This window comes from Symphodus melops, assembly GCF_947650265.1.
Source record: "Symphodus melops genome assembly, chromosome: 1".
In the NCBI taxonomy this organism is placed as follows: domain Eukaryota; kingdom Metazoa; phylum Chordata; class Actinopteri; order Labriformes; family Labridae; genus Symphodus; species Symphodus melops.
Genome location: NC_136691.1, coordinates 34,986,856 through 35,012,985, shown reverse-complemented (window position 1 = coordinate 35,012,985; position 26,130 = coordinate 34,986,856). Strand labels below are relative to the sequence as shown.

The 26,130-nt window shown below is 41.0% G+C and overlaps 1 protein-coding gene across 3 annotated transcripts; it reads left to right on the top strand.

Moving 5' to 3' along the window:
* The first annotated feature begins 5,162 nt into the window (after positions 1-5,162).
* Positions 5,163-25,441, top strand: msi1b (musashi RNA binding protein 1b). 3 transcript variants are annotated; one of them, XM_079343852.1, is made up of 15 exons: positions 5,163-5,413; positions 5,761-5,801; positions 6,345-6,426; positions 6,619-6,703; positions 11,908-11,949; positions 13,920-14,012; positions 17,122-17,170; positions 17,639-17,721; positions 17,810-17,927; positions 19,378-19,458; positions 21,011-21,067; positions 21,488-21,550; positions 22,520-22,674; positions 23,525-23,570; positions 23,678-25,441. In XM_079343852.1, the coding sequence occupies exons 1-14, from the start codon at positions 5,355-5,357 to the stop codon at positions 23,564-23,566; spliced, it is 1,050 nt and encodes a 349-aa protein (XP_079199978.1). In that variant the 5' UTR covers positions 5,163-5,354; the 3' UTR covers positions 23,567-23,570; positions 23,678-25,441. The 3 variants fall into 3 exon arrangements, with proteins under 3 accessions (XP_079199978.1, XP_079199980.1, XP_079199979.1); XM_079343853.1 differs by having other exon boundaries at positions 5,253-5,413; positions 23,683-25,441; XM_079343854.1 differs by lacking the exon at positions 21,011-21,067.
* Positions 25,442-26,130: the final 689 nt, after the last annotated feature.

The following is a 26,130-nucleotide window of genomic DNA, read 5'->3' as shown; positions in this document are numbered from 1 at the left end:
GGCTGTCGCTCTCCACCTGCTGTTTTGCTTTCAAAGGTCAATTTTTCTTTTTTCCCCCTCTTGCCCCCCCTCCTTACATGCGCCCTGTGAACTTTGTCCCCACTCCCTCAGTCCCCAACAGTGTCTAAAGTGCAACCTTAAAAACAATACATTAAGTGACTGGATGTTACAGTTGAATGGAGGACTGCAGAGGTAAAATATCAGATCTTCAAGTAGGCAGAAACTACAAGAAAAGTAAAGGGAACAGAAATGTTTTGATTTGCTTTTATATGACGATCTGAGTTTACAGTGAAACAGATTTTTGGTCTCGAGAGATCCTTTTTACATTTTAGTGTGAATCCTAGATGGTTATATAAGATTTATAAATATGCATATTTAGTGTTAATGTTAAAGCATGTGGCTATGTCATAAGGAAAAGATCAACGTTAGAACAACAGTCTACACATGATGTGCTGTGTCTTACATGCCACCAGGGAGCACTGCTGCTTCATATATACATCATGGACGACCCATTTGCAAGATGTGATGTACACACATAAAACTTTTTTTGTAACAAGGTCATTTTGAAGTGTTGGTTCCAGCCCACAAGAGGAGTGTGTTCAGTTACAATATTTGTTGTGCTGCAACATATTTTGAGGGTCTTCCTTTTTGTGGGTGCAAAACAGAATACATTTACTACATCAGCTTTACTTTAAGAAGTCATAAGTCAAAACAAATTACAATCTCTGTTTCGATATTTAATAACATTTTTAATCATTTAAGCTTGTTTTTGCTTAAATTGTTTTCTGATAGGGAGCTAATAACTGGCTGTGTACAGAGGCCCTGATTGTCAACAGGGCATGCAACTGCTTGGGGCCCCAGACCAGTAGGGTTTCTGATTAGTGCTACATAGTTAAAATCAATTTTTGATAATGTAGCAATCTTTTACTCACCTGTTGATATGTTTCACTCACTCTCTGCAAGGTTACCAACTTCTTCTTTTTTTTGTCAAATATTTTTATTGATTTTTTTCATTTTTAAGAAGGGCACAGAAACAGGCAAAGACGTTCCAGATGTACATCAATGTTCATCTCTCAAATGTATTAAACTTGTTACAGTAGAACATAACCATCAAACTCCATAAAGCCAAGGTGCATTAGAGGGCAAGTGCTCCTTCCCTACCGAAACAACTCGTCCAATCACATCCATTCACACCACAAACAACAAAGTGGACAAGACCATAGAAGGTCAGAAAATATCAACAAGAGGGAATAGTACGACACAATAATTAGAAGAAAAACAAAAAAGGATGGGGAAAAAGGAGAAGAGGAAGAAACCCCCCCCCCCTAATTATAGCAAAAAATAAATTTATAATAATTATAATATTAAATAGAATCAACAACTCAGTAGTTCCTTGTTTTTTAACTTCAATGTGTGAGGTATCTGTATGACGTAGAAAAGGCAGCCGAATTTTATGAAAGGCCTGTAGGGAACCCGTGCATGGAGAATCTGATTTTCTTATTGTATGTCGGTGGGGATGAGTGCATTTGAGGAGAATGAGCCCCCTCGCAAGCAAGTGGCGTAAGCAACAATGTGTTGTGAGGTTTTGGACCAAGCGGGTGATGGGGGCATTCCAAAAAGCGTGACAAGGGGGTCAAGGTCCACTGTGCGACTAAGGACCTTCCCAAACGCATCGAAGAGGGAACGCCAACGTTTAAAAAGTTTGGGACCCGACCAAAACATGTGCATGTGATCAGCTGGTGTGAGTTTACATCAGCTGTTACAGGAGTCGGCTCTATCTGGATAAATTTTTAGCAAACCTTGCATTAGTGAAGTGGCTCCTGTGAAGATCTTGATGTGTGAGCAAGATTAAGGATACAGCCCCATTGCTTATCAGATATGGTTATCTGGAGGTCTCGATCCCAGACAGCTCTCAGAGATTTCAGGGAGGATGGGTTCATCCTAAAAAATGAATCGTATAAGATTAAAGTCAGGGATTTTTGTGTTGAAGGGAATCCATCAAGGTCTCGGGGGGTGATTAAGTGAGGGAATTGATTTTGCACAAAATGCCATAAGTCTGCAAATGAAGGGAAAGTACCATAGAGGTCATCAAAGATCTTCAGACCCTTTTTTGACCAGGATTCAAATGCAAGGTCGGAACAAGATGGAAGATAATAAAAGGTTTTCGAAAAACTGGCGCTAATTTCAATGAGGAGTGTAGACCGAGTTGCTTCCAAAGTTGACTCCGATTTTTCAAGATCTCAGGAACCATGGAGTTCTGTGCTATACGCTTGATTGGTAGAGGTAACTGTGAACAAAGGGACCATAAGGTGACTGGAGGTTACCAACCTCTCCACCAAAAGTGTATAGTTCTTTTTTTAAATCTACTTTCATGCTTTTGTATCAAGGAAGAGACAGTATAGCAAATAAACATAACGTGGGTCATTGTTTTTCAAGAATAACTAACTTCATTATTTAAATAACTGTGAGCATGTTTTGAAGAGTCAACTCCAACCGCAATGTTAAATCAGATACTTAAATGTCTCCATTCAACATCTCTTGGTGTTTTATTCTCTTTAGTTTTTTGGCAAAGAAAGTTGGGAGGAAGGAAAAGGTGTAAGCTGAATGAAAAAGGAAAGAGGACAAACTGAATGGGGGAAAACCTTTGAGAGTTAATGTAGTCCTTTATCTTTTCTCTCTCTTTCAGTGTAAAACGCTCACTTTCTCTGTCTGGATCACCTTATACCATTCTTAGGTTCAGCCTATCAGCACCTTTTTGTGTGGAGCTCTTGTTACCGCACCCCACCCTTGGGAAGATGGCTTTATACTGTATTTGGACGGGTAACAGAGCTCCCTCTATCTCCCTGAGACATGCCACTGACCTGTAATTAAGTCCCATTGTACTATTCAGAGGAAACTCCTCACCAAAACGGACAGAGGGCAATGTGTGCGGGTTTCCAGCAGCTCAGATACCGCTGTGACTAATGCTGCAGCACACAGGCTGGGTTTATCGAAATGGACCACATGCATTTTCCCTCTCCGGAGAACTCAAAGCTGTGTTGATTGGTAATGAGATACAATCCACACTGTCCATCTTTCATTTGCGAGCCTGTGTTCTCACTGCTTGCTCTCTTTCTGTCTCTGCCTCAACGTAGTGTCCCCCATCCCCATTCAACCCCATTGATCATGCATGCAGAAATTTAACACACCCCTTAATTCCTGTCCAAATAGCCACTGTCCCACTTTCAGAGCTTCATCTGCTCGTTTGCTCAGCACAGGAAAGAAGAGGCTGGTGTGCACATGCAGGACACTCAGGGGCCACAAAAGGCCTTGAAAGAGGACGATCACAAATCCAAATCTGTGCTTCAGAACCCTGCACTACACACAATAAGCTTAAAGAGTGCAACAGTGTGTGTTTACTCAAACAAACAAACATCAGACATCATGGTCCAAACTTTGAGTCCGAGCCTCTGGCAGGACAGCATCCACTTTACACCCACTGTAAGTCAAAGCTGTCATTGTCTTTGAATGGCTTAAGCTATTGATTGGCCGTCCCATTGGTTAGCTGGTCACATGTTGAGTCAGTGTTGAGAAGATTAGCCCGAGCTAGCTTATGCACTAATTAAATGCTTAAACCCTGGGCAATGAATGAGCACACAAATCTCCTGTTTTAACAAAATGCATTAAGCTGGTTGGAAATGTGGAAGGTGTATTAGGGCTGACTTTTATATTCTGTTTTAAACCCAGAATAAAGATACACATCACATTATTGTTGACTGATAAGTAGGTATGAGTGACACAACAGGGATAAAAACACAAAATACTTTTTTATAAACCACAAGCTCACTTTTAAAGAACCTCAGAACCTAAAACAATGAGCATGAGTAACATTAGATTCATGTTGACTCAACATAAACAAAACACACAATATTTGATTTATTTTGTTTCTTTTGACCACAAAAGATAATCAATTCTTCTTCCTATTTCTCAATGAACACTCTTTAAAGTACAGTATTTCCTTATCTTTAGATTGAATAAAAACATCTCTTCAATTAATTTCCTGTCCAGGTTTTTATTGTAATCCTTTAAACATCAAGTTGTGTCTGTAACAATTATTTCTGTAAATCAGTTACGGCACCATAAAATGTTAGTTGTTATTAGCTCTGTATATTCAACCAGTTAACGCTTTATCAAAACTTTGACGGATATTGTGTCAAGCGAATCACAACAGGTGAAAAGGAGACCGGAAATGTGACGACTCTACCTTCATAATAAAGGCGTTATGTCTGTCAAAGTTTAAACTCCGAGAGCTGTAGTATTGCTTAATATGTAAATTATGTAATCTCAAACTTGTTCTTAGTGTAAAAAAAAAATAAAAATCTATGGCTACCACAATCAGTTTTACATAAGACAACTGATTTGTGCAGACTTTTTTTTTTTTTACATCGCAAATTTTTTTTTAAAAGATAAGTTTATACTTTATTACTTTATTCTATAAGAAAATGCGGGTTTTCATAACTTCAGGGGAGGAAAATCGGTTGGTAAAGTATTTGAAAAGATTTCTTATGAGTATAAACTTTAATTAAGGGTTTGTGTTTTATGCCTTCAGTTAAACTTGTTGAACATTTTTTAAACACCTTTTTTTTCAAAAAGTCCAATTTTGCTTCACTTAAAATGTGTCGATTTAAGGACATTTTGAGCATTATTTGCTCTTTAAATTACTATCAAGACCAAAGAGAAACAAACATAAAATAAAGCAAATCAGTGTATTTGTTGAGCAGCAAAACAAGTATTTTCTCTATATTAGAATAGGTGATACTGATTGGAAAGGGAAATATGTATTGACACATACTGGTAAAGTTTCTCCAATGAAGATAAATTGGCTCATTGTCAGTGATATTTTAGGGACTGAAGAGTAATGTGAATAATTGATTAATGTATTAATTAATTTCATTTAAACATAAGATAGTTGTTGTTTTTCTTATTTGCCATTTGTTAATCTAATCCGATATATTAAGTAATGATTAGTTGTAAAGTAAGTAACACTCTATAAAGATTTCACTCAGGTGTACGTTTACCTACTTTTACTTTTAAAGGCTCCCCCGGAAGCGCTGTGGTTATTAGCTCGTGCCGTCACACCTACCCGCGTGCGTCCGCTGTAGGATGAGAGAGGGACAGCAGCGGGGACTGACTGATTGGAGGAGTAGGTGGAGTCTGTCCCAGTCTGCATCTGGCCCGCTCCCTTCTCTGTCACCCCGGGCCAAACCCGCCCAGCTCCTCTCACTCACTCTCCGTCTGTCCTCCCGCACGGTTCGGCTCGGCTCGGACACACGCAGCAGTCCCTCACAGACTCACGCACACAACGAGGACGCGGAATGGAGACGGAAGGGAGCCAGAGCAGCCTGTCCAGCACGGACTCCCCTCACGACCCCTGGTAAAGAAAAAAAAACTTTTCCTCCCTATTTACTACGGCACAGACACATACACATACACAAAACACACCTCTGAAACAGACCTGGTATTCAGGACACACTTACAAACATCACAGACACACACACACACACACACACACACACACACCTCCACACAGAGAGCCTTCATGTAAAATCAGATACACTCTCAAACAGTCTTTACCTCCAGAGTTTCACTTAAAAAACACAATGAAAAGTTTTGAACAGTACATAAACTCACTGCATCCTCATTTAATCCAAAATGTTCATTTATTTTATTTTCACTGTCCCTCCCTCTCTCTTTCTTTTTTTTTTTTTTTTTTTTTTACAGTAAAATGTTTATAGGTGGACTCAGCTGGCAAACAACACAAGGTAAATCTTTTTTCCCCAACACTTAAAAATGCTCATAGAATTGCCACTATGTGTTTAAAACTCCTGCCATGGAGTAGAAGGAACAAATGGAATCTTTCTGCATTTCTTAATATTTTTGTTTGCTTACGTACACTTTGTTTATTAGTTTTGGCTTTTATTTAATGTTTTGAATATGAATCCTGCTCCAGAATGAATGCAGCCTTTCAGAGCTACCATATGATGAATGAGTGATTCTTTAAAGCTTCTTAAAAAGAGCAAAGTCTGATTATTCTCTCATAAATAACACAAGGAATTTAAGACAGAATTATTATTATTGCTAGGAATTATTTAAGGTTTCTGTTAAGCCCTGAACACCGATTTATTTTATGCTTAAATTTTGTAGAAAAAAATGCACGAGCTTTGGTGCGGGAAATCTCAGCAGTGTTAGACAAAGTTAGACTGCAAGCAAACCCCTTCGTAAACGTTCTGTTAAAAAGTTGCTGTTTCCTGTTTGCATCATAGTTGATCCACTAACGTGTCATGTCTTCGTGTTTTCCTCCCCAGAGGGTCTGAAGGAGTACTTCTGCAAGTACGGCGAGGTGAAGGAGTGTATGGTGATGCGAGATCCGGTTACTAAGCGCTCGAGGTGAGGGATCTGCGAGCCGGGCTCCTCCAGCCGGAGCTGAAAGTTTATCTGACCTCCGTGATTCCTCTCTGCTCATAACGTATCATTACATGTCAACATCAGTTTCTGTGTCATTAATACTTTCTCTCTCGCTCTCTCTCTCTCTCTCTCTCTTCCTCTCTTGCTCGCTCGCCCTCTCCCTGATGCCTGCAGAGGGTTTGGATTTGTCACCTTTGTTGATCAGGCAGGCGTGGATAAAGTTTTGGCCCAAACCAGGCACGAGTTGGACTCAAAAACAGTGAGTTCTCTGTATTTACTTCCCACCAGCGGCTAATCCCATTGCTCAGTGTTTGATTAGTGGATTTTCCAATAATCCGTGAGAGAGGTGTAACATTGCTACATTTTTAGTATGTTTGCTAAGGTTCCACTTTGCTGATGTTTCTCTACCGCGTCTGTGTCGGCCACCACACATGAAATGTGTCAGTGGTAGACTCTCTGTCTGCGCCCAAGAAAATGTTACCCAGCGTCAGTTTCCTTTGAAACAAGGGGAACCTAACAAGAGTGGCTTTGACGACGGCGTCTCAGATTTAATCTCTCTTAAGAGTACACCAAAACTCTTTTTTCCCCTGCATTTTGTCTTTTCTGTCCCAAGAAGCAGAATTAATCTGTTTAAAAAAAAAAAAAAAAAAAAAAAGTTTGTGTGTGGCAGAAGAAAATTCAACCTGAAACCATCAACGTGTGAAAAAGCAGAAAAACTCAGGAAGACAAGCGCTCAGATTTCTGTGATGCACATTCAGCTTCTTTCACCTGTGTGGATCCTAACTTGAAATGTTTTAATCGCCTGTGTTACAGTGTGTGTGTGTGTGTCTTTTTGTCAGTAATGAATGTGGGCCGGTCTGGGAACAATGTGGCCCGTTGGTCGCCATAGGGACCACTGCCCCCGCCTCCCTCCTCTGTGGGAGTGGTGATGGCTGCGGGTTAGTCACTGTATTGAAATGAGGGGAGGCTATTTCTTCCTTTTACCCTTTTGTGTTCAGAGAAATGCACCTTCTCGGGTCCTTGGAGGAGAAGTGCTGAAGAAGGAAATGGAGAGGTAGAAAAAAAAAAAAAGTACAAAGTTGTGAGGAAATGAGATTTAAAAAAATAAATTATTATGAATCCAAAATTAGCAGCGGTGGAAGCGCTGTGATGGAGGAGTCAAACTAAATTTAGTTTTTTCTTGGTTTCCCCCAGTGCCCCTCTGCTGTAGTGTCACTTGCAGGCACGTCAGCTATGACAAGTGGCACCATCATGGTTGGACGCCACTAACTCGCCATGGGGTTTGTTTCCATAGTGACCCCCGCCCCCCCCCTTAAACAGTTGAAGAATGGCTCTGTCTCAGAAAATAAAAGGAAAATAACAATGCACATCATTTACAATCATTTCTCAGATAGCAGAAATGAAGACGGCAGAAACAGGCCATGATGTGGACAGTTTAGCCAAAGGTTGCCTCTACTGTTGAGCAACGTATTGATACGGATTTCCCCTGAAGAAGAGATAAAGACCCTCTTCTTTTAATTTTGAAAGGTTTTTTTTGCCCCTCTTAACTTGGACGACACTCAGGTGATGTTTGGCTCCATCACTGGCGTTCTGTGCAGGCCTCAGAGAGTGTTTCTTGTCATGGAGAGGGCTCAGTGATCATCCACAGGGGTTGGATGGTGAGTTGAGGAGAGGCCTCTTTAGACCACTCACCCTCCCCCATCACCCCCCCCACACACACACACACACACACTCTCTCCCATGCAGACAGGTTATCCTGTTAGAGAGAAAAAGTTCTCCAGTGGCAACAGAAAGAATGTGCCATGCTGTGACCGACTGAACCGCTCCGGCACTGGAATTAACACAGCTTTGCACAGCCGAGAGACTAAAGAGCAAATACAGTGCTGCTGCTGCGGAGGACTTTATTGGTACTTATTGTGCTAAAGGACAGATGCGTTAAGGTTCTGACCAGTGTAGGAAAGGCAGCTTTTAATGTGATTTATGTAACTGCTGCTGTATTAGTCGCCCCTCTGGGTGCGCTCTCAGCTTCCTCCTATCTGTAAAGTCAGTGACGCCCGATGCAAACTGCACCTTTTGTAGGACAAAGTTTCCATTCAACGACAGCTCCAAGGTGCAGAGCCGAGAGTTTTTACAACAAAGTCACACAGCTCTTTGCAGAGTCGTGGCCCCCATTAACCATTTCCATGCTGACCTCAGAGAAAAGGGGAGGGGGGGGGGCGAGGAGGATAACCCCATCTGTGATTAGTACGGCTCTCCTGGCTAATAGGATTGAAGTCAACAAGCTTGAGTTGTTCCTCAGAGATGTCGAGTGCAGCCCAATCGGCACGTTGCGTTAAGTGTGTTCCCGGCTCAGGCTGTGACTGGCAGCGCGCTCGGCCAACTGTTGCGTAGCTGGGATGGAGTTGGTCAAAGGGGATTGCCCTGATTTCATAAACCTCTCTTGGAATTACGCTCAGCTTCTTCTTCTTGTTACCTTGCTCCGAGTGCACAGAGGTGAGGCCTGGGACACCTTAAAATAACAGCACCTGTCCTCCAATGTGTTTTTAAGTCAAAAATCCCCTGCAGACATTTCATGCTGTTTCAAACACTCTTAACGCTTGTAGGGTTGAAATCACGCTGATGGAGATCTTCCCTTCGCTGTCCTGCGAGCAAATCTGAGAGCAGCGTTTTATCAAACTCTGCAAAGTGAGCTTAAAGCTCTTTGAAGATTCAACAAGCAACAAAGGTGATCATGAAACCAACAGACCTGTTTTATTGCATCCAAAATACAATAATGCTTGAAGAAAAAATGTAATGAAAGGAGTTCCTGCTAGAGCCCAAGAAGTCTGCGTTTGAGGTTTTGTGACTCATGTGAAAACATTTCACTGCTGTGTGGAGTATTAATTGTCACAAAAGAAAGTTTGGTAACTGAAGCTTCTTCTTCACTTTCATCAAAAATACCAGAATCCAGGAATGTTCTAATATCGTTAGTTTTAAAAGTTTCAGCCCTGGTCAGTCAATTTTCCCGACATTCACTACAAGCAGCTACGCTCTCATTGTATCTGAACATCACACTCTTGTAGGTTTGCATCCTTGGCCGTGATCGTCTGCCAAGTGAGTTGTTGCATCAAGATGTTTTTTCACTTCAGATTTATGTTCAGCACCATGAAACAGCAGACAAATGTGAAAGCCGCCTTTTCAAAACGACATTTTTTCGTGGAAGGGGGAAAATTCAAATACGCCTCTGTGATCAACATGGAACCCGTTTCATGCAAAACAGCCACATTTACTGTTTTAATGTCCACATTTCCTCCCCTCGGATGCTTCTGTGTGCTGCCATGTGTTTCATTCTGTTTGTGTGTGTGTGTGTGTGTGTCTGTTTGTTTTTGAATGTGCGCAGGAGTGTTGGACATCAGGAGGGTTGGTGACCGGAGGTGACTATCAGTGTAGTCTAGCCACCATAGAAACTAAACTAGTAGAGATTCTGCATCTGATCCTCCAGTCTTAGCCTTTAGTCTTCTCACTCTGCTCTCTAGAAAAAAAAAAAAAAGCAAGAAAAAAAACAACAACTTGGAACTTGCGGTGAACTTTTATTTGAGTAGAAACAACACAGTTTGCCTCACTGTGGTAAACGCATGTGGTTTACCACAGAGGCTCTAGCTCTCTACTGTAGTTGAACTCTACCCTCTCATGGTTACGGACTAATCTTCGCACTGTGCTGTCTCACTATCTGTTAGTGTAACTGCAGTACAGTGTGGTGTAGTCTAGTTGTTCTTTAGCTCTTTTAGACCAGTTTAGACTAATATAGAGGTCTCAAATTCCAATTTTACAGCCTGTCTATGATTGCATCCTCAAAGCATGGTGTGGTTCTCTCTCAAATCTTAACCTTCGGTCTTCAGTTTGGCCCCATAATGTTTAAATTCTGTTGCTTTGTCGTAGTTTTAGAGCTCAGATTGACATAAAAGGAGGTTATCTGCTGATAGAAGTGAAGCTGATTCTTTTTCCTGGGTGTAAACATCAGGAGCAGCAGGGTAGAGGACGATCCGGATCAACCTTAAAGCGTACTGGATGATGCACGCTCCCCCCTGTTGTCGGCATCACCTCCATCAAAAGCTGAGGGAGGCAAAAACAAACAAACACAAACAAACACAAAGTGGGTGGATCTGCTGTCGGTGTGGTTTGATTGACAGCTCCCTCTTCCTCTGTGTCGTCTTCCCTCTGCTCTTCCTCGGTCCAACTCGCTCTGTCCTTCCTATCACAACCCCCCCCCCCCCCCCGTCTTGGGCTTCCCCTCGCCGAGGTGAGGCGTGTTTGTGATTGTAGTGCCCGTGTGAAATTCCAGGAGATCACATGTCACACGGTGGTGACGAGGGAGGCAGGGGTCGGACGGTCCCGTGCATTTCACCTGAGCACAGCTTCATGAACACACACACACACACACACACACACACACGCACACACATCGGTTTTCTCTTCATTTTGTTTGTGATAAAACGTCAGGGTGAACATCAGACAACTGTCAGTTCAATAAAAATCAGCTTGTATAAAGGGTTGTTTCCTCCAAATGATTAAAAAAGAAACTCTTCTGAGCCACATATTTAGCTCGAGCAGGAACTTTGGATTTCCGTGCCCAGATTTGGAGAGTCAGTTTTTGAGATTTTGGCCTCCTCACGAGTAAAAAATGCATCAAACAGATCTTATTTTGAAAGTTAATCATGGGCATTTCTTTCAAGAAACATTTCAAAAATCGAATCAAAGTCTACATTCGAAACAGTTCGAGTTAACAGCTCCTACTGAGATGTTTACGGCGTATCTTGTGGCAAAGCTTTTTTCAGTATTTCTTTTGATTAATGTGTAACTACCTTTGAGTAAATAAGACCAAAACAATCCAGGAAAAAAAATCAAAAATCTTTTTTCTATCTCTGTGATCACCAACTAAAGGAAAGATTTAATCTTCCTCATGTTACTACTGTCACGTCGCTTCATGCAAAAGTTATCTGAGCAACAGAAATGAACATTTATGTAATGATGTAATTTTAAATCATTATGTAAACAGTAATGATAAAAAAAAACATTAAAATAAAACATCTACAAAGTGCGTCTTGTTGTCTTGCACGATGACAAAATAGACTGGGCTCCATACACTGTAACATAACTCATTAAATACTATTGCAGACTTTCAAGAGAGGAACTGCAAAGCGGCAACAAAAGCTGTTTTTCAAATGACTGGAGCGCTGTTGATTGAAAACTGGCCTTGGCTGGTTCTGTGGAGTCGACTGTATAGATCAACAGATGTGCTGTGATAACCTGGTCTACCATCTGAAGCAGGTTATATTGTTTAATAACAACATATATTTATCTGACGTTCAGTGGCCAATCAATAAAGAATGAAGTGAGAGTTTAATGAGAGAAAAGGGAAGTTGACTAGTTGCTCCTTCATGACACATCATTAACTGTCTCCTCCTTCTTTCTCTATTTTTGCAGATCGACCCAAAGGTTGCTTTCCCCCGCCGAGCTCAGCCCAAGGTGAGTCAAAGCGTCTCCCCGCAGCAGGTCGCTGTGTGTTGAACGTTTCAGTCTCTTATCGGGGATAATGCCTCGTAATCTGATGAACACGATCAGCGCTGACATCCCTGAACTGTTACGTGATCGTGTGTTAACAAAAAACCCTTCACGACTTCAGAGACACTCGCTATTGTTAAGACAACCTCAACACCTGTATTATATGTCATGGCTGGTTTGTTTCTCACATGAACGACAACATATTGTGGAAAAAGGAGGATTGTTAACTCAAGTCTGCAGCAGTGCTGGTAGTGAGTGCAGACGGATTCGAGTGTGCTTTTTAAACAATGATTGTAACAGAATATGTTTTCAAAAACATAACAAACGGCGTGGGTCGTGTCGCCGGTCGCTCAGGCGCTTGATGTGTCCGCGTGTAAAACATGAAAGATTCAAGAAGAGTTCCCAGGGATGCAAAGACAAAATTGTTTTTATTGAAATGTAATAGTCGAACAAAGAAGTTAATAAAAGGTCATAGCTGGATAAAAGAAGAAGGAGCTATTTAAAGTTTGTTTCAAATGTAAATAAAATATATTAACATTATTTATTTTTATTATTTCAAATAGCATACAAAAAAACTTCATCACTTCGTCATGATTTCCTGGGAAAAATATTTAGATTTTATTTTGCACTAATATTTAACGTCACAGTTTGACTCGATCACAAGTGTTTGTTGTTGTTTTGATGGTTTGATCGTGCTCATACGACGTCATTAGAAATGAGGGAGACCTCCGTGTCCTCTGGAGAATCGAAGCAGGTTGAGGTGCTCACAGCTTGCGTTCTGTCCTGCTGGTACAGAGCAGGTATCTCTGGCGTCTCTTGGCACCCGTCCAGTGTTGATGGGTGTAAAGAAACTTGTATCGACTCACAAACCTCTAACAACACCACACAAAGCCATGCTGAGATGGTGTGTTCGAGTACAGTATCACAGCTTTACTAATACAATTCATCTTGTTCACAGTAATTTGAGGATTTTCAGAGTCAATAAGATCCTTTACTTGCCTGTCACAAAAATGTTGATGGAAACGTCGCAAACTAAGAATTTCCCTTTTATTTCACACTGTGTGTATCTGAGTGTGCAAACATCCCAGGTGTGTTACCACAGTAGGTAACATTAGAGACGACGTGGAGACCTTTTTGGAAATCACAGCCTAAGTGAATTTGCTTTTCCTTATTCAGAGTGTTTAAGTAGATTTCTTTAAACAATTCAAGATGTTATAAAAAGACATTTTCTAAAATTGAACATAATTATTGTTGGTCAGTGAAAGCTGTCTAAATGGCGCTGTGCTCTCCTAAGCACTTAGAGAGCTCACTTTAGAGATGGGTTTCATTGTGCCTTCGAAGAGGACATTACTCTTTTCAGTGATTCTCCTTCTTACCTCAGGAAACAAGCTTTTCCATTTTCACGGAGCCCTGCAGTGATTCAACAATCCTTTTCATCTTCTTTTGCTTTACAACATGCAAAACAAATATCCACAGTTTTACTGTAGCACCTGAACAGTTTTTGCTTCAGCCAAATAAAGTAAAGATTTTCGATTTTTCCAACAGCGCCTTAACCGGGAGGATAATGACTATTTTGTGTGTGTTGGTGGGCAGTGGTGACAAACTTAACAACTAGTTTTATCCCGAGAATCTATGATTTGAACTCCTACTGTTTGGTCAAGTTTTGTTTTTAGCTTAGTTAAAATTACAGCTGTGTTTAAAAAATAAATAAATCACAGGTGTGAAAGTGCGCTTGACACTAACAATACCAGGAAAAACATTTGTTTCAAAGTGTTGAAGTTGTGCTTGTGTGTTTTTATTCTAACATTTTCTATATCTTTTGGGAGAAAGATAAACAAATTAGAACCATATCGAGGTGTAATTCAGTTTCAGGCTGTTTAACAGACACAGCTGGTACAAAAATGTGCTCATCCGTTTCCTTCCTCCTCGCACAGTTGGTGACTCGAACCAAGAAGATCTTTGTGGGAGGCCTGTCAGTGAACACAACCATCGAAGATGTGAAGCAGTACTTCGACCAGTTCGGAAAGGTGAGCGATCTTTAAAAAAGCACTCAAGTTGTTTTCAATGCCACACTGTGGGGAAAGTGTGACACTTCTTTATCAGATATCTCTGATAAGATTCTGACTACTTCGTTCACGGCTATTGGTTCACATAAGTTGGCGTTGGTGCAGAAACAAATCAACAGCTTCGAAACACGTAGTACCACGTCCCACCAGCTCCACCGAGCCTGATTCACTGCAAACTCTTTTCCAAGAAGAACTTCACTGGTCGAGCGAGCGCCTGGAAGTGAAGGGGTTACAGCGAGGAGATGGAGGAGGGCGAGAAAAGGAGGGAGAGAAAACACTCGGCGAGGGGAAGGAAGGGAAAAATAACGAGGCTGCGAGGCTTCAGAGCAGCAGGCGAAGTTAAGGGGACGAGAAGAGGGAAGGGGGGGGGAACGAGGGGGGGGAGAAAAGTTTTGTCGCGAGTGTGGTGATGGTGAGGAAGGAGGAGGGATTATCAGAATCTGAATTAATCTGATGTAACAGCTGCTCCTACCCACAACCCCCTCCTGGCCCGTTACCGTGGTGACCTGGCTTGCCCATTGTCCCCAAGTAATTCTGCGGGTAAGGGGGTTTTGTTCTGAAGGAGGAGGGATGAGGTGGTGTTCAGGGGTGTTAGCATGAGTGTGTGTGTGTGTGTGTGTGTGTGTGTGTTAGGTGGGGGTCAACTCAAGAGTTCAATAACAAAAAATACAAGTTGGCTAAAGCTTCAAAAAGAGAAACAGAAAATCTATAACTCAAACTTTAATTTCACATAAACTTGTTTTGTTGTTTTTTTAAAGAAGCATTTCTGTGTGTGTATTTTCTTATTGGAAATGTGGAAAGACGTGCAGAATAGTTGATGGGCTGACAAAGGCACCGATCGGGGAGGGGGTGTTTTCAGGGGGTTTGTGGAGGCGGAAGAGGGGGAACTGGGGCAAAGATGGGGTGTGTGTTGGGGGGGGTTTACGAGGGCCATTATGCCCCTCTACAAAGCTAGGCAAATATTTTGTTAGTTTGCTCAGAACTTATCTGCATAATGAAAGTTTCTGGACGGTTCACACTCTCGACATGTCTTCTAATAAAAAAAGGACTCTCATTAATGTTTGATTAAAGTTACGTGGATTTAAGATGATTTACATCCAAATAATTCGGCTTAACAAAAGAACTATATAAACTTTGTCAGCGGATTGCAGCTTGATGTACTGCATCTAAAGGCCTCAAAACTTTTCAAGGAAAGACATCCAAAGACCTGATTTAGTTGGTTTGCGACTGCGTGGCTCTTTATATTTCCGTGCCGCAGCTTTGGGCCTCGAGCTTCCCTCACGCTCCCTCCTCAATCATAATGTGGAGATGAATTTTGCGGACAGAGATATCGAGGGATGGACGGTGAAATGTGGGCTTCAGCCATCCATGGAAGTTCCTGATTAGACTGCCTCACTGGACCTTTTGTGTCCCGTGCTGGTGAGGACAAAGGAGCGCGGAGAGGGATGGGCAGGGGATAACAGGGAAGATGAGAGGTGGAGAAAAACGGGGATAAGAGGGAATATTGTCAAACAGTACGCCATTAAAAAGCCCGGTGTATGAAATATCGAGCAGTGATGTTTAATAAACTCAGTTTGCTGGCTTTGAACAAGGTTTTGTTGTGATGTCTTGATCGCTTCCTTCAGGGTGACATCATGTGTGTCATTTTAGTAACTACTGGGATTGCAAAAAAAATCTTCTGTTTTGAATGTAGTTTTAGAGTTGTTTTTTTTTCTCTCTCTCTTTCAACGTGAGATCTCAAGCATGGCTCACAAAGTGTTCAACAGTTGTTTTAAAATGCGGGTAATCTCTGGAGTTTTTATGAGCAGGCCTCTGGAATAGAAGTTAAAAAGTAAAAAAGAATAAATTGCAGAGTTGTGTCGGGGATTAAGATTTGAACATGTGTCATGTGTGAGCAAAATGTCAGGCTGGCAGGAAGCAACGACTTGAGAGGCATCAGAGTAACAGGTCCCCTTTCACACTGACACTCCTTCTTCACCTCTGACCTTTCTGTAGGCAAACTGCCCTTGGGGGTCCACTCACACACACACACACACACACTCACACACACACAGTCACACTATGTGCTAGCACTAAGTGTGTGAGTATGCGACTATGACAAATTGTTCTGTGGACCTTATCCAGCAAACTTATTATAGACCGAGAGCACAGATTAATTTACCAAATGTTTATTTGGACGTCTGTGTGACAACCCGGGTATAAACATGCAGGGAGAGAGCGTGTGTGTGTGTGTATAGAATAGACACCTGTGTCTTTGCTTTGTAAGGGGAGGCTGGGCCGGAGGGAGAGGTCAAAGGGAGAAGAGGAGGAGGAATTATGACTGACTGTGCCAACAAACAAAGCCTCCAGGCCTCTTTGTTCTCCCTCTCCTTTTGTCTCTCCTTTCTCCTCCCTTTCCACTTTGACCCAATCCCTTTTTTTTCCCCCTCCTCTCTTCCAGGACTCTCTGTGCTCTCTTTCACCAATATCTCCACCTGTCGCTATTCCTCTCACTATCAGCTCTCCCCTCTCATCGAGTCTCCACCTGCCCACAGGATTCACCTTTCTGCCTATGACCGGCTAAACAGTTTCTCTCTTTGCGGCTCCTTTTGTCTCACTGCCACACTCTCCCACTGTTCATAAAGGCATATTTGATGTTGGCTTGAGCTCATTTATAAAGACTTTTTGTACCGTTGCCATGGGAATGTCAAACTTTGTAGGGTAAAGAGGCGGCGGATTACGGGCTGTCTGAAAGAAGGATTGTGACCGGGGCAGTTGAGCAGCAGACGCAGACTCCAACTTTTGGTGCCACCCATTATGTCAGTTAGATTTATACACCACCGGGGCTTGGCGTACAGTATTTCCTCACATTTTCCCATCTTTGCCCCCTCGGCCTCCTCTTTGTAACCTGTCGTCCGTCTCCAGTCTCCTCCCCTCCCTTCTCCCCCTCCTCTCTGTCCATCTGTTGCTGAGCCTCCCTGCAGAACTTGAGAAGGGCTGAGGTCAGGCAATATGCCGCGTGGTGAGAGAGAGAGAGAGAGAGAGAGAGAGAGAACTGGCTGAAAAAACTGTGTTGTTTGTGTCCCCCCAGGTTGACGATGCCATGCTCATGTTCGACAAGACCACCAACAGACACAGAGGTGAGACAGACTGACCCCTCTCCCTGCCCATCTATTTCCTACACCGCTTTGTCGATTTACTCCTCTTCCTCCAGTCCTTCCCCGGTTTCTATCGATCCTCCTCTACCCCCCATCGGCTCTCCTTCCTGTGGGCTGATCTGGAGGAGACGAACGGGGCTAGTCTAATTAGCCAGTCCGTTAATCTGGATCAGGATAAAGCCTCCTTAAGCACCTCCTCCCCACCCTGGGACTGATCGATTATGACAGCCTACCAGCTTTGCCCGGGCCTGCTGGCCTTCAGGAAGGGAGGGAAGAAAGGATGAGTGCAGAATAGCAGCATTGAACGGGGGGCGGGGGGGCAAATGTGTTAAGCGGCTATTACAGCACTGATTACTGGAGACTATTAGCTATACTGCTGCACAGAAAGGCCTGCTGTCTACATGCACCCGCACTGTATGAACTCTCCACTCACAAACGTTTCCTCACCAGGCTTCGGTTTTGTGACGTTTGAGAATGAGGATGTGGTTGAAAAAGTCTGCGAGATCCACTTCCATGAGATCAACAACAAAATGGTGAAGACCCTGATACTTGAGCTATTATGTAAGACCACTATGTTACCAAAAATACAAGTGCTGATTTGGCTTGTTTTTCTGGAAACAGGTGGAGTGTAAGAAAGCTCAGCCCAAGGAGGTGATGTCCCCCACCGGCTCAGCAAGGGGGCGCTCTCGTGTGATGCCCTATGGAATGGATGCCTTCATGCTGGGCATTGGTATGCTGGGTAAGGTTTACTGATCAATACAGGAAGGATGTGGATGCACAAGTTAACGTGGTCATGAGTGTGTTTAACACAAAAGATTCTGCTGCCTTGACGCTCCATGGGCGACACATATCCAAGCTCAAAAAGTGGAAAAAAGCAAAGCACTGCTTATTAGAAGTTGTTCACAAAGCAAACAGCTGTGGCTTAGTGGTGGAGTCTGTCGTCTCTCTTTGAGTAGTATGATGACTGTAAAAGATTTTTTTCCCAAATTAATCTGTAATGATTAACTTAACTCAAACACAAGTATACGTAAGTATCATACAGGTGCACACATGTAGCAAGTGTGGCAGGATAATAATAATAATAACAACATCCTGTATCCATATTACCCTAATCCTAACCCAAACAGAATATGCATCAAATAAAATAACAAAAGCAATAAAAAGAAAAGAAGTCGGTAGATTACTCTGTTCATGTGATAAACATCAGCTGAAGTACATCTTAGATGACGCCCAAACACCTGTCAGATTTTTAACACTGCAGAGAGCTGCTTATATGTTCCCCTGGTACTTTCATCATTTAGAAATAAAGACCAGAGGCCAAATCTCTGAATGCACTTGTTTCTTTCATTTCCCAAAATGTAAGTCTTAAATCCACCCGTGTAAAATGTTTGATTGTACTCATAGCATACCTACAGTTTGTAAAGCTGGCTTTATGCAAAAAAGATCTGTATTGTGTCTTGTACCAAAGGTGTGATAACCCTGGTTACATCCTAACAATGTCTCCAGGGAGATATCTTTTTGTTCCTTTTACTTTTCCCAAAGTCTGACCTGTGGCTGAGTAGAATTTCCCATGAAAGGTAAACTGAATCTCAGGCTGAAAATTAGTGGAAGAGCCCTTTATTGATTCAGATCCTTTCATTTTTTCATCCTCTTACGGTGGGGCCAATTTTTTAAACACATTTAAATTGTTCTCAGACTGACCATGAATCTAAAGCTCATCTTAACACATTGATACTACCACCTACTGTTCAGTCTGAGAATAGCACCTTTCAGTATTTCAGAGCTTTAAATAAAAAGGAGGTTAAATGAAGAGACATTTAACCACACTTTAAAATAAACTGAACATATCGTCAATTAATTGCAGGTAGTTTTATGGTGCTCATAGCAGTTACAATTATTGTTATCCACCTGAAAGTTTTTGTCGCTTCCCCAGGCTTCAGGTTGTAACAAAGGAAATCTCTGTGTAAGGTGAACGGCTGAGAGTGAAACAGGAAACAAAGACAGGGAGCCTCTCAGTGCTGCCCTTGTAAAGAAATCAGACCACAGGTGTAGAATATCATCCACCTGTTTGACAGGCTGTACCAGGATTCACTGCTAGGGGGCAGCACCAGCACACTCCTGTTACTCTGTGTCAAGTGTTTCCTTTAATTGCCTCACTAACTCTACATCATCATCATCACTATCCACAGGTTATCCAGGCTTCCAGACTGCCACCTACACCAGTCGGAGCTACGCTGGCCTCACACCTGGATACACCTACCAGTTCCCTGGTAAACACAGCTCACTCTAAGCTCCTGATCTGTCATTCTAACCAAGAGATAAATACACAGCCGTATTAGAGAGCAACTGTTAAGTGTTATTCATGTATGGTTTTGGATGTGAAAGGACATTTCTTGAGAGAGTGGCCCACCTGATGGAGTGAAACCCTGAAATCGTCCCTGTGTCTTTTGATATCTAATCCATATTCAAACAGCGTACATAGAAGACTGCAGATAACGTTTAGCTGTTCAGCACACACTCTGGTTTCCAATGTCTTATCATTGTCCCTTTTAAATAAACTATATCAATCTATATTATCACATTCAAAGGCTCTAAACCAAAGCATAGGCTTATATGACAGTATGTGAGAGAAGTGAAACAATCTCAATGTTGTCTTGTTTTCTAAATGATGGTGTAAATCTAAAGCTCCTTATGAGCTAGCATGGATTAGCAGCTTTGTGGGGTTTTTTTTGTAGCGTAGCAGTACCTGTAGGTTATTGCTAACATCAGCATAACATGCAGTGACTATGCTAGCAAGATAAAGGTTAGCAATAGTGATAAACTTTTTAGAAAGATTTCAAAGTTAGTTTAGTGTTGTGAATTAGAGGCTAGCTTTATATACACAATCAACCAATATCTATACAGCTTCAACTGTAGTTCAACTTGATGGCATTGTAACATTTTCTGAACAGTTGCTAGCAATATTTATCAATACTTTGAAGTTTTCTTGTAAGTTAGCATTGTAACATTTGGTAATCATCCCTAAACAAGGAGAAAAGTTGAGACTGATTTACATTTTGTAAGAAGTAGAAATTATCCTACAATTCATTTTATAGAGGTAATAATGTTTCACTCTCAACAAAAAAAACTTCAACCTCGTGGTAGATGAGAAGAAAAAAATACAAAAATATACTAAATGTTGTATTCCAGTCTGGATTACTGCGTAGCTACATTTCTCTACATCCTGAGCAGCAGCTAGTCATGTGGTCGTACAAAAGAAAAGATTTTAGTGTCGGTGCTCCAGTGATATGAACAGACACACTGTCACAAATACAAACATGTTTACATAGAAGCAGGTGAATCATTGAGAGGGGTAAATGGCTGCTTGTAAATATCAAGGAGGTGAAATACATCTACTTTGGTCATAAGCTTGTGTATGTGAATATTAGCATGCAGTGTGTTTTATTGGAGTGTATCCAAATTAGTGTTTTACATAATGTTACAATCAAAGCATACTCTTGAATTGAAGTTTTATGACTTACTGGAAATAGTAGCATTTGTTGTATTTCTTGCTATTCTTTAGTGATTTAACACCATTGTATTGTCTATATATGATACTCTTCCATCCTTTTATTTGTGTTTGCATTCCTCAAACCTTGTGTTTCAATATGTACTCTCCTCCTCCTCACCTGAGGTGTTGCCCCTCCCGCATGTGTGTCTGCGTGAGGGTGTGTCTGTGTGTGTGTGTGTGTGTGTCTGTGTGTGTGTCTGTGTGTGTGTATGTGTTCTCCTTGCTGGCGGTGGTGGTGTGTGTCTCACAGCACTCTGATGTTTCTGTTTTAGAGTTCCACTTAGAGAGGACTCCCCTTCTGACTTCACCCCACCCCCCTGAGCTCACAGGTCAGTCAGTCCCTCCTCTGGACTTTACAAGCAGCATGTTGTCAGTCTGCTACACTGCATTTTCAACACTTTCAAATTTACACCTGATCAATCTTTGGTGTGCATGTTTGTTTTTGTCAGTCCTCCTTGGTCTCTGTCTGAAGGCAGGATTGCTGACAGTAATGAGGACAGGAACATTTTCATGTTGACCTTAAAGGCTCCCTCCAGTGATCTCGTCAACACTTCATGTTTGATCTCTTTTGAAAAAGCATCATTAGCAGTGGTCTTATTGGCATCTTTGATTTATACTTTAATGTCTTCACAAAGATTCAGAAGTGTTCAGATAGTGAGTTCACTGGAGTGACACTTTCAGTTGTTGTGACTTTGTTCTTATGTGTTTTTACATATGAAGACATTTAATCTAACTTATTTTTTCTACAGCCATTCCTCTCACCGCATACGGACCGATGGCAGCAGCAGCTGCAGCAGCAGCAGTCGTAAGAGGTATGAGCAATAAAAAAACGCTTGTTTTCTTCTCATCATGGTATTGCCAAGAATAAAATAAAAGTCATAATGATTTGCCTGTTATCTGATGTTGTAAAAATGAAAGGGAACAACAACAGTAATACACTGAATCCAACAGAAATTACTTATTACATTGCAAACCATTTTCAGATGCTGTCTTATGGAGTTAAACAGTGTAATTTAAAAATGTGGTGCTCTGCATTTTCTGTGTTATACATATCCAATTTATAATCCTACACGCTCACTATTAGAGAGGAAATAGAAAACGAAGAGTCTGCAGCCTTAAACAAAAACTTCTCAGACATTCAACCTGTAGTGGTTAATTTCTGGCCACTTGGAGGCAGCAGATTAAAACTGTCAAGAATTCACAAATGATTGTGTTATTATCTTTTGAAGATGATTTGAAAAGTCGGTTGCAAACCCGTCTTTATTGACACATAAGGCAGATAAGGAGAAACATCAGAAACCATTATGGAGTTGTGTTTCTGGACACTTACACGCCACTTACAAATATTTCTTCAGCTGCTGAACTATGTTCCCTCACTTTACATTTGTCGGTGTTCTCATATTTTTTGTAAGATTTTCTTTACTAACAGCGGTCTGCCTCATAACTACATTCATGAGAGCTGTTAAAGTGAGTTTAACAACCAAAACAATGAGCTGAAAGATGCTACAAAACTGAGTGGAGATACAGAGCTATATGAACATTATAACTATATATGTGGTCTTTAAATACATGTTGTTGTGAATAAATGTTAACAAGCATTTATAAGGGTGGCATCGCATGATAAATTCACCTGACTTGAACAGACTGTCCTTCATCTTGGCTAAAATATATATATGTAACTTCACATGAGTCCACTTGTTAGTTTTTTTATGAAAGAAACAAGATGTCTCCATATTGTATCAGTAAAAATGTACCTTGTTGTTGGCATTATTTTCCGTTAGGCTCCACCCCGTCTCGCTCAGCTGGATTTTTGGGTACGAGCAGCCCGGGGCCGATGGCAGATCTTTATGGAACAGCCAGTCAGGAGTCGGCTGTGAGCAGTTACCTCAGCGCTGCGAGCCCCGCCCCGAGCACTGGATTCAGCCATGGTTTGGGGGTGAGATAACTTCTCCACTGATCCCCTAGTTTTATAAAAAGTCTTTTGATCCTTCTCGTAATTTAAAACTGTAGGCGATTTATACATTGCATTAATTTTTATAAATAACATCTATGTCAAAGAAATGAAACAAGATTACAAGACATTTGTAACTCTTTGTTTTTCCCCTTTTGAATGATACTCAAGTTTATGAAGTGAAATGGGTTGTTGACTTTTCAGTCAAATGTAGTTTCTCATGGGACTTTCTTGGTCCCAATATTTCTATTTTTGTCTGTTCACAGCTTGTTAGCTTAAGCCTGGTTCACACGGCAGGATAATTACGCCGATTTTGGCCCCGATCATCATGGGAAATCGGCCGATAATTTTAAAATCCTGCCGTGTGAACCAGCCTTTAGTGTAATGTAAAGACTGGAAACAGGTGAAACAGCAATCAGAGATGATACCTTTGGACAGAGCTAGGCCAGCTGTTTCCACATGTTTTAATTATTTGTGGTAAGCTAAGCTAAGCTAAGCTAATCAACTTTTACTGTAGCTTTAAATTTACCTGTCAGATGTGACAGTGGTGTTGATAGTCTGAACTGCAGTAAAGTGAATAATCTTTTTTTTTTTTTTCCAAAATGACAAAAATCCGGACTTTGATACTGATGTTAGAAAAACTCAAAAACTTGTTGTCACTTTCATCTAAAATGTTCGATCTTGCTCATAGCTTATAAATCTATGTCAAAGGGTGTGCAGTTGTACTTTTTGCAGAATGTTTTTTTTTTCCTAAAGAAGAGAATAGTGACTGAATAGTTAAACATCATTTTGAGAACAAAGTCTGAACATGAGACTTGTTTGCTCTCTCCTACAGGGCCCTTTGATCGCCACAGCCTTCACTAACGGCTACCACTGAGAGAGTAAGTAGCTTTGTCTCACTGGAGAGCTTTATTTATTTGAAACGTAACCTGTAAGAGATTTTTGAACTTCCATTACCTGTGGATAATCCAGGTGTTTTTTGCTCCAGCACAGAGCTGTAGACTCAGAGCTGGGAGGAGTTGGAGCTGCTTTGTAGCTGATCTAGTCGGTCCAGCTCTCCTGCCAGTTCAGCTGAACCTTCACCTCCTCCAGCCTGACGTCAGCATGAAGCCCCCTCTCACCGACTCCCTCCCTGCTGACGCCTCACTTTACTCCACCTCCTGAGAAAAAAGAAGAAAACATTCAAGCAGGGAGTGAAAAGGTTTATCACCACATGTAAAAGCATCACACAGACTCACGCACACACACACACACACACACAGACACAGGCACACACACACACACACACACACACTGTATTTTTGGTCTTTCTTCTGTTATATTTCACTTTGCTGTTTTTTGTGATGGCTGCATTGTTTCTTTATCTATTACGGCTGTTTTTACTGGGTCATTTGACCTCTGAGGAGAAGAATCTGAGTTTTTGAAGGTCACGAGCTGTAATTTGTACTGGAAAACTGTATATTTGTCAGTAGTTCATACTGAATTTTAACAAACATTTGTGATTAATACTATTTCTTGAAAATGTGTCACAAAGTGTATATCTTGGTAGGATTTTTTTTTAACAAAAAACACTTGTTAAACTAATAATGTCATTAGTCACAGTTTCATAATAGGCCTACATGAGCTGTACAATTTTGTAAGATATTGTAAATATGACTGGTTTCTGGGGGAGGGGTCGGCTGATTTCTGTGTGCGGGAGGATTTTAAAAATGGTACGACTGATTCTTTCATCAATCCTCATGTGTCGGAAAGTTTGACTGTTACATATCCTGGTTTTCACGTGAAGGTCAAGAACATTTCTGTATCCTATATGTCAGAGCAGCCATATACTTTGATTTTCTCCAGACAATTATAACAGATGTGTCATCTGAGTCTGCTTGAATTAAACAGAAGAGATGCTGAGTCTGAACAAAACAACACTTTACTTTGGGGATATTTGTGGGTGGAAAAAGCTCCTGTAAGGAGGAGAAAAACATGCTGTTTTCTTACTTTGTCATATTCTTGTTTTAACTGTGATTTTCAATATATGATGATTGTTTGTGAAGGAAAATGAAGGAGTAGTTTGCAGGAGCAGTCATGCACAGTTTGCATTATAATCATTTATTGACTCTGCAGGTTGTGTTGATGTTTGCATGAGCGCGTCTTGTTATTTTCCCACATTGGTTTCCAATGTGCCATGTGTTGTTTTTTGTTTTGTTTTTTTCTCGGGGGGTTTCATACCTCAGTTTTAAATGTGAAATCTTAATTTGACTTTCTTTGTTTTTACATTAACATCTTTGTCAAAGTAAATGGGATGTTTTTAAGAAAGGAGGGGTCGTATTAACTCTTGTTTACCTGTCACCCCCCTACACACACCTCTCCATCCCATCACTGTGTATCCACTGGAGGCCACAGACTGTAGCAATGTGGCCGCTATTTTTAGACCAAAACAATAATGTTAAGAGCTCTAGGATGTTGCACTGGCTGATCACGATAAATGTGTTCTCCTTTGAATGTTAGCTGAAGAACAAACAAAGCACTCTGACCCACAATGCACCAGGTTTTACACTTTGATACACACTCTCTCTCTCTCTCTCACACTGCTGCAGGCTACTATGGTAGTTGAAACTTTGATGCTGTTTTCACTGAAAAGTAACCATCCTGTCAACACTGTAACATTTCTGATTTTATTTTCCTGTAATGTTTTTTCCTTTGGTGGAAAAAAAAAAAAAAACTTTTTAAAATTCCTAATAAATTATTTTAAAACATTCCATTCATGTTTCCTGATTGACTTTTTCTCACACACATGATCTAATCTGTCCTTAAATAGAGATGAACGTTTAAATTCAGCAGAGTAAAGAGTACATTTCACTCCTGCTCATCCGTGTTGTTTCTCCTGAATGGAAAGAGTTTTCTGCTTCTCGTCTTTGTCAGCGTTAGATGGCGCTGTGTTGGCCTTTCAGAGGACTTCATACTTCCTTTATGAAGGTCAACTTCATACAGCTTACTCAACTTTACGTTAACATTTTCATTATTTTTCTATACATTAAGATCTAAATAATTTGCATGAATCTTTTTTTGAAAAAATTAATGCAATTTGGTTCTCAAGAATTTAAAGCATTTTTATCACATTAAAAATCCAATATACCACCTCTGAATGAATTACAACTTCATTTTTGTCCTTATCTACTTTAAATGCTCTGATTTAAAATATATTCAATAATTTCTTTACCTTTAATAAATATTGTAAAATTGTTCTTAGTTAAACATTTGAAAGTGTCTTATTTATAAATGAGTTAAATCTTTCTATCTCCTCTCCTTTGTCCACCTGACATTTTTTCTGAGCATCATTTCCTCTGTCTCTGTGAGTCTTCAGTCGTCTCAGTTTTTAGAGCAGCCTTCCTCTGGGACACTCTGCCTCCTGATTTCTCTCCTCCATCATCACTGCTCCGCTGCCTCCTC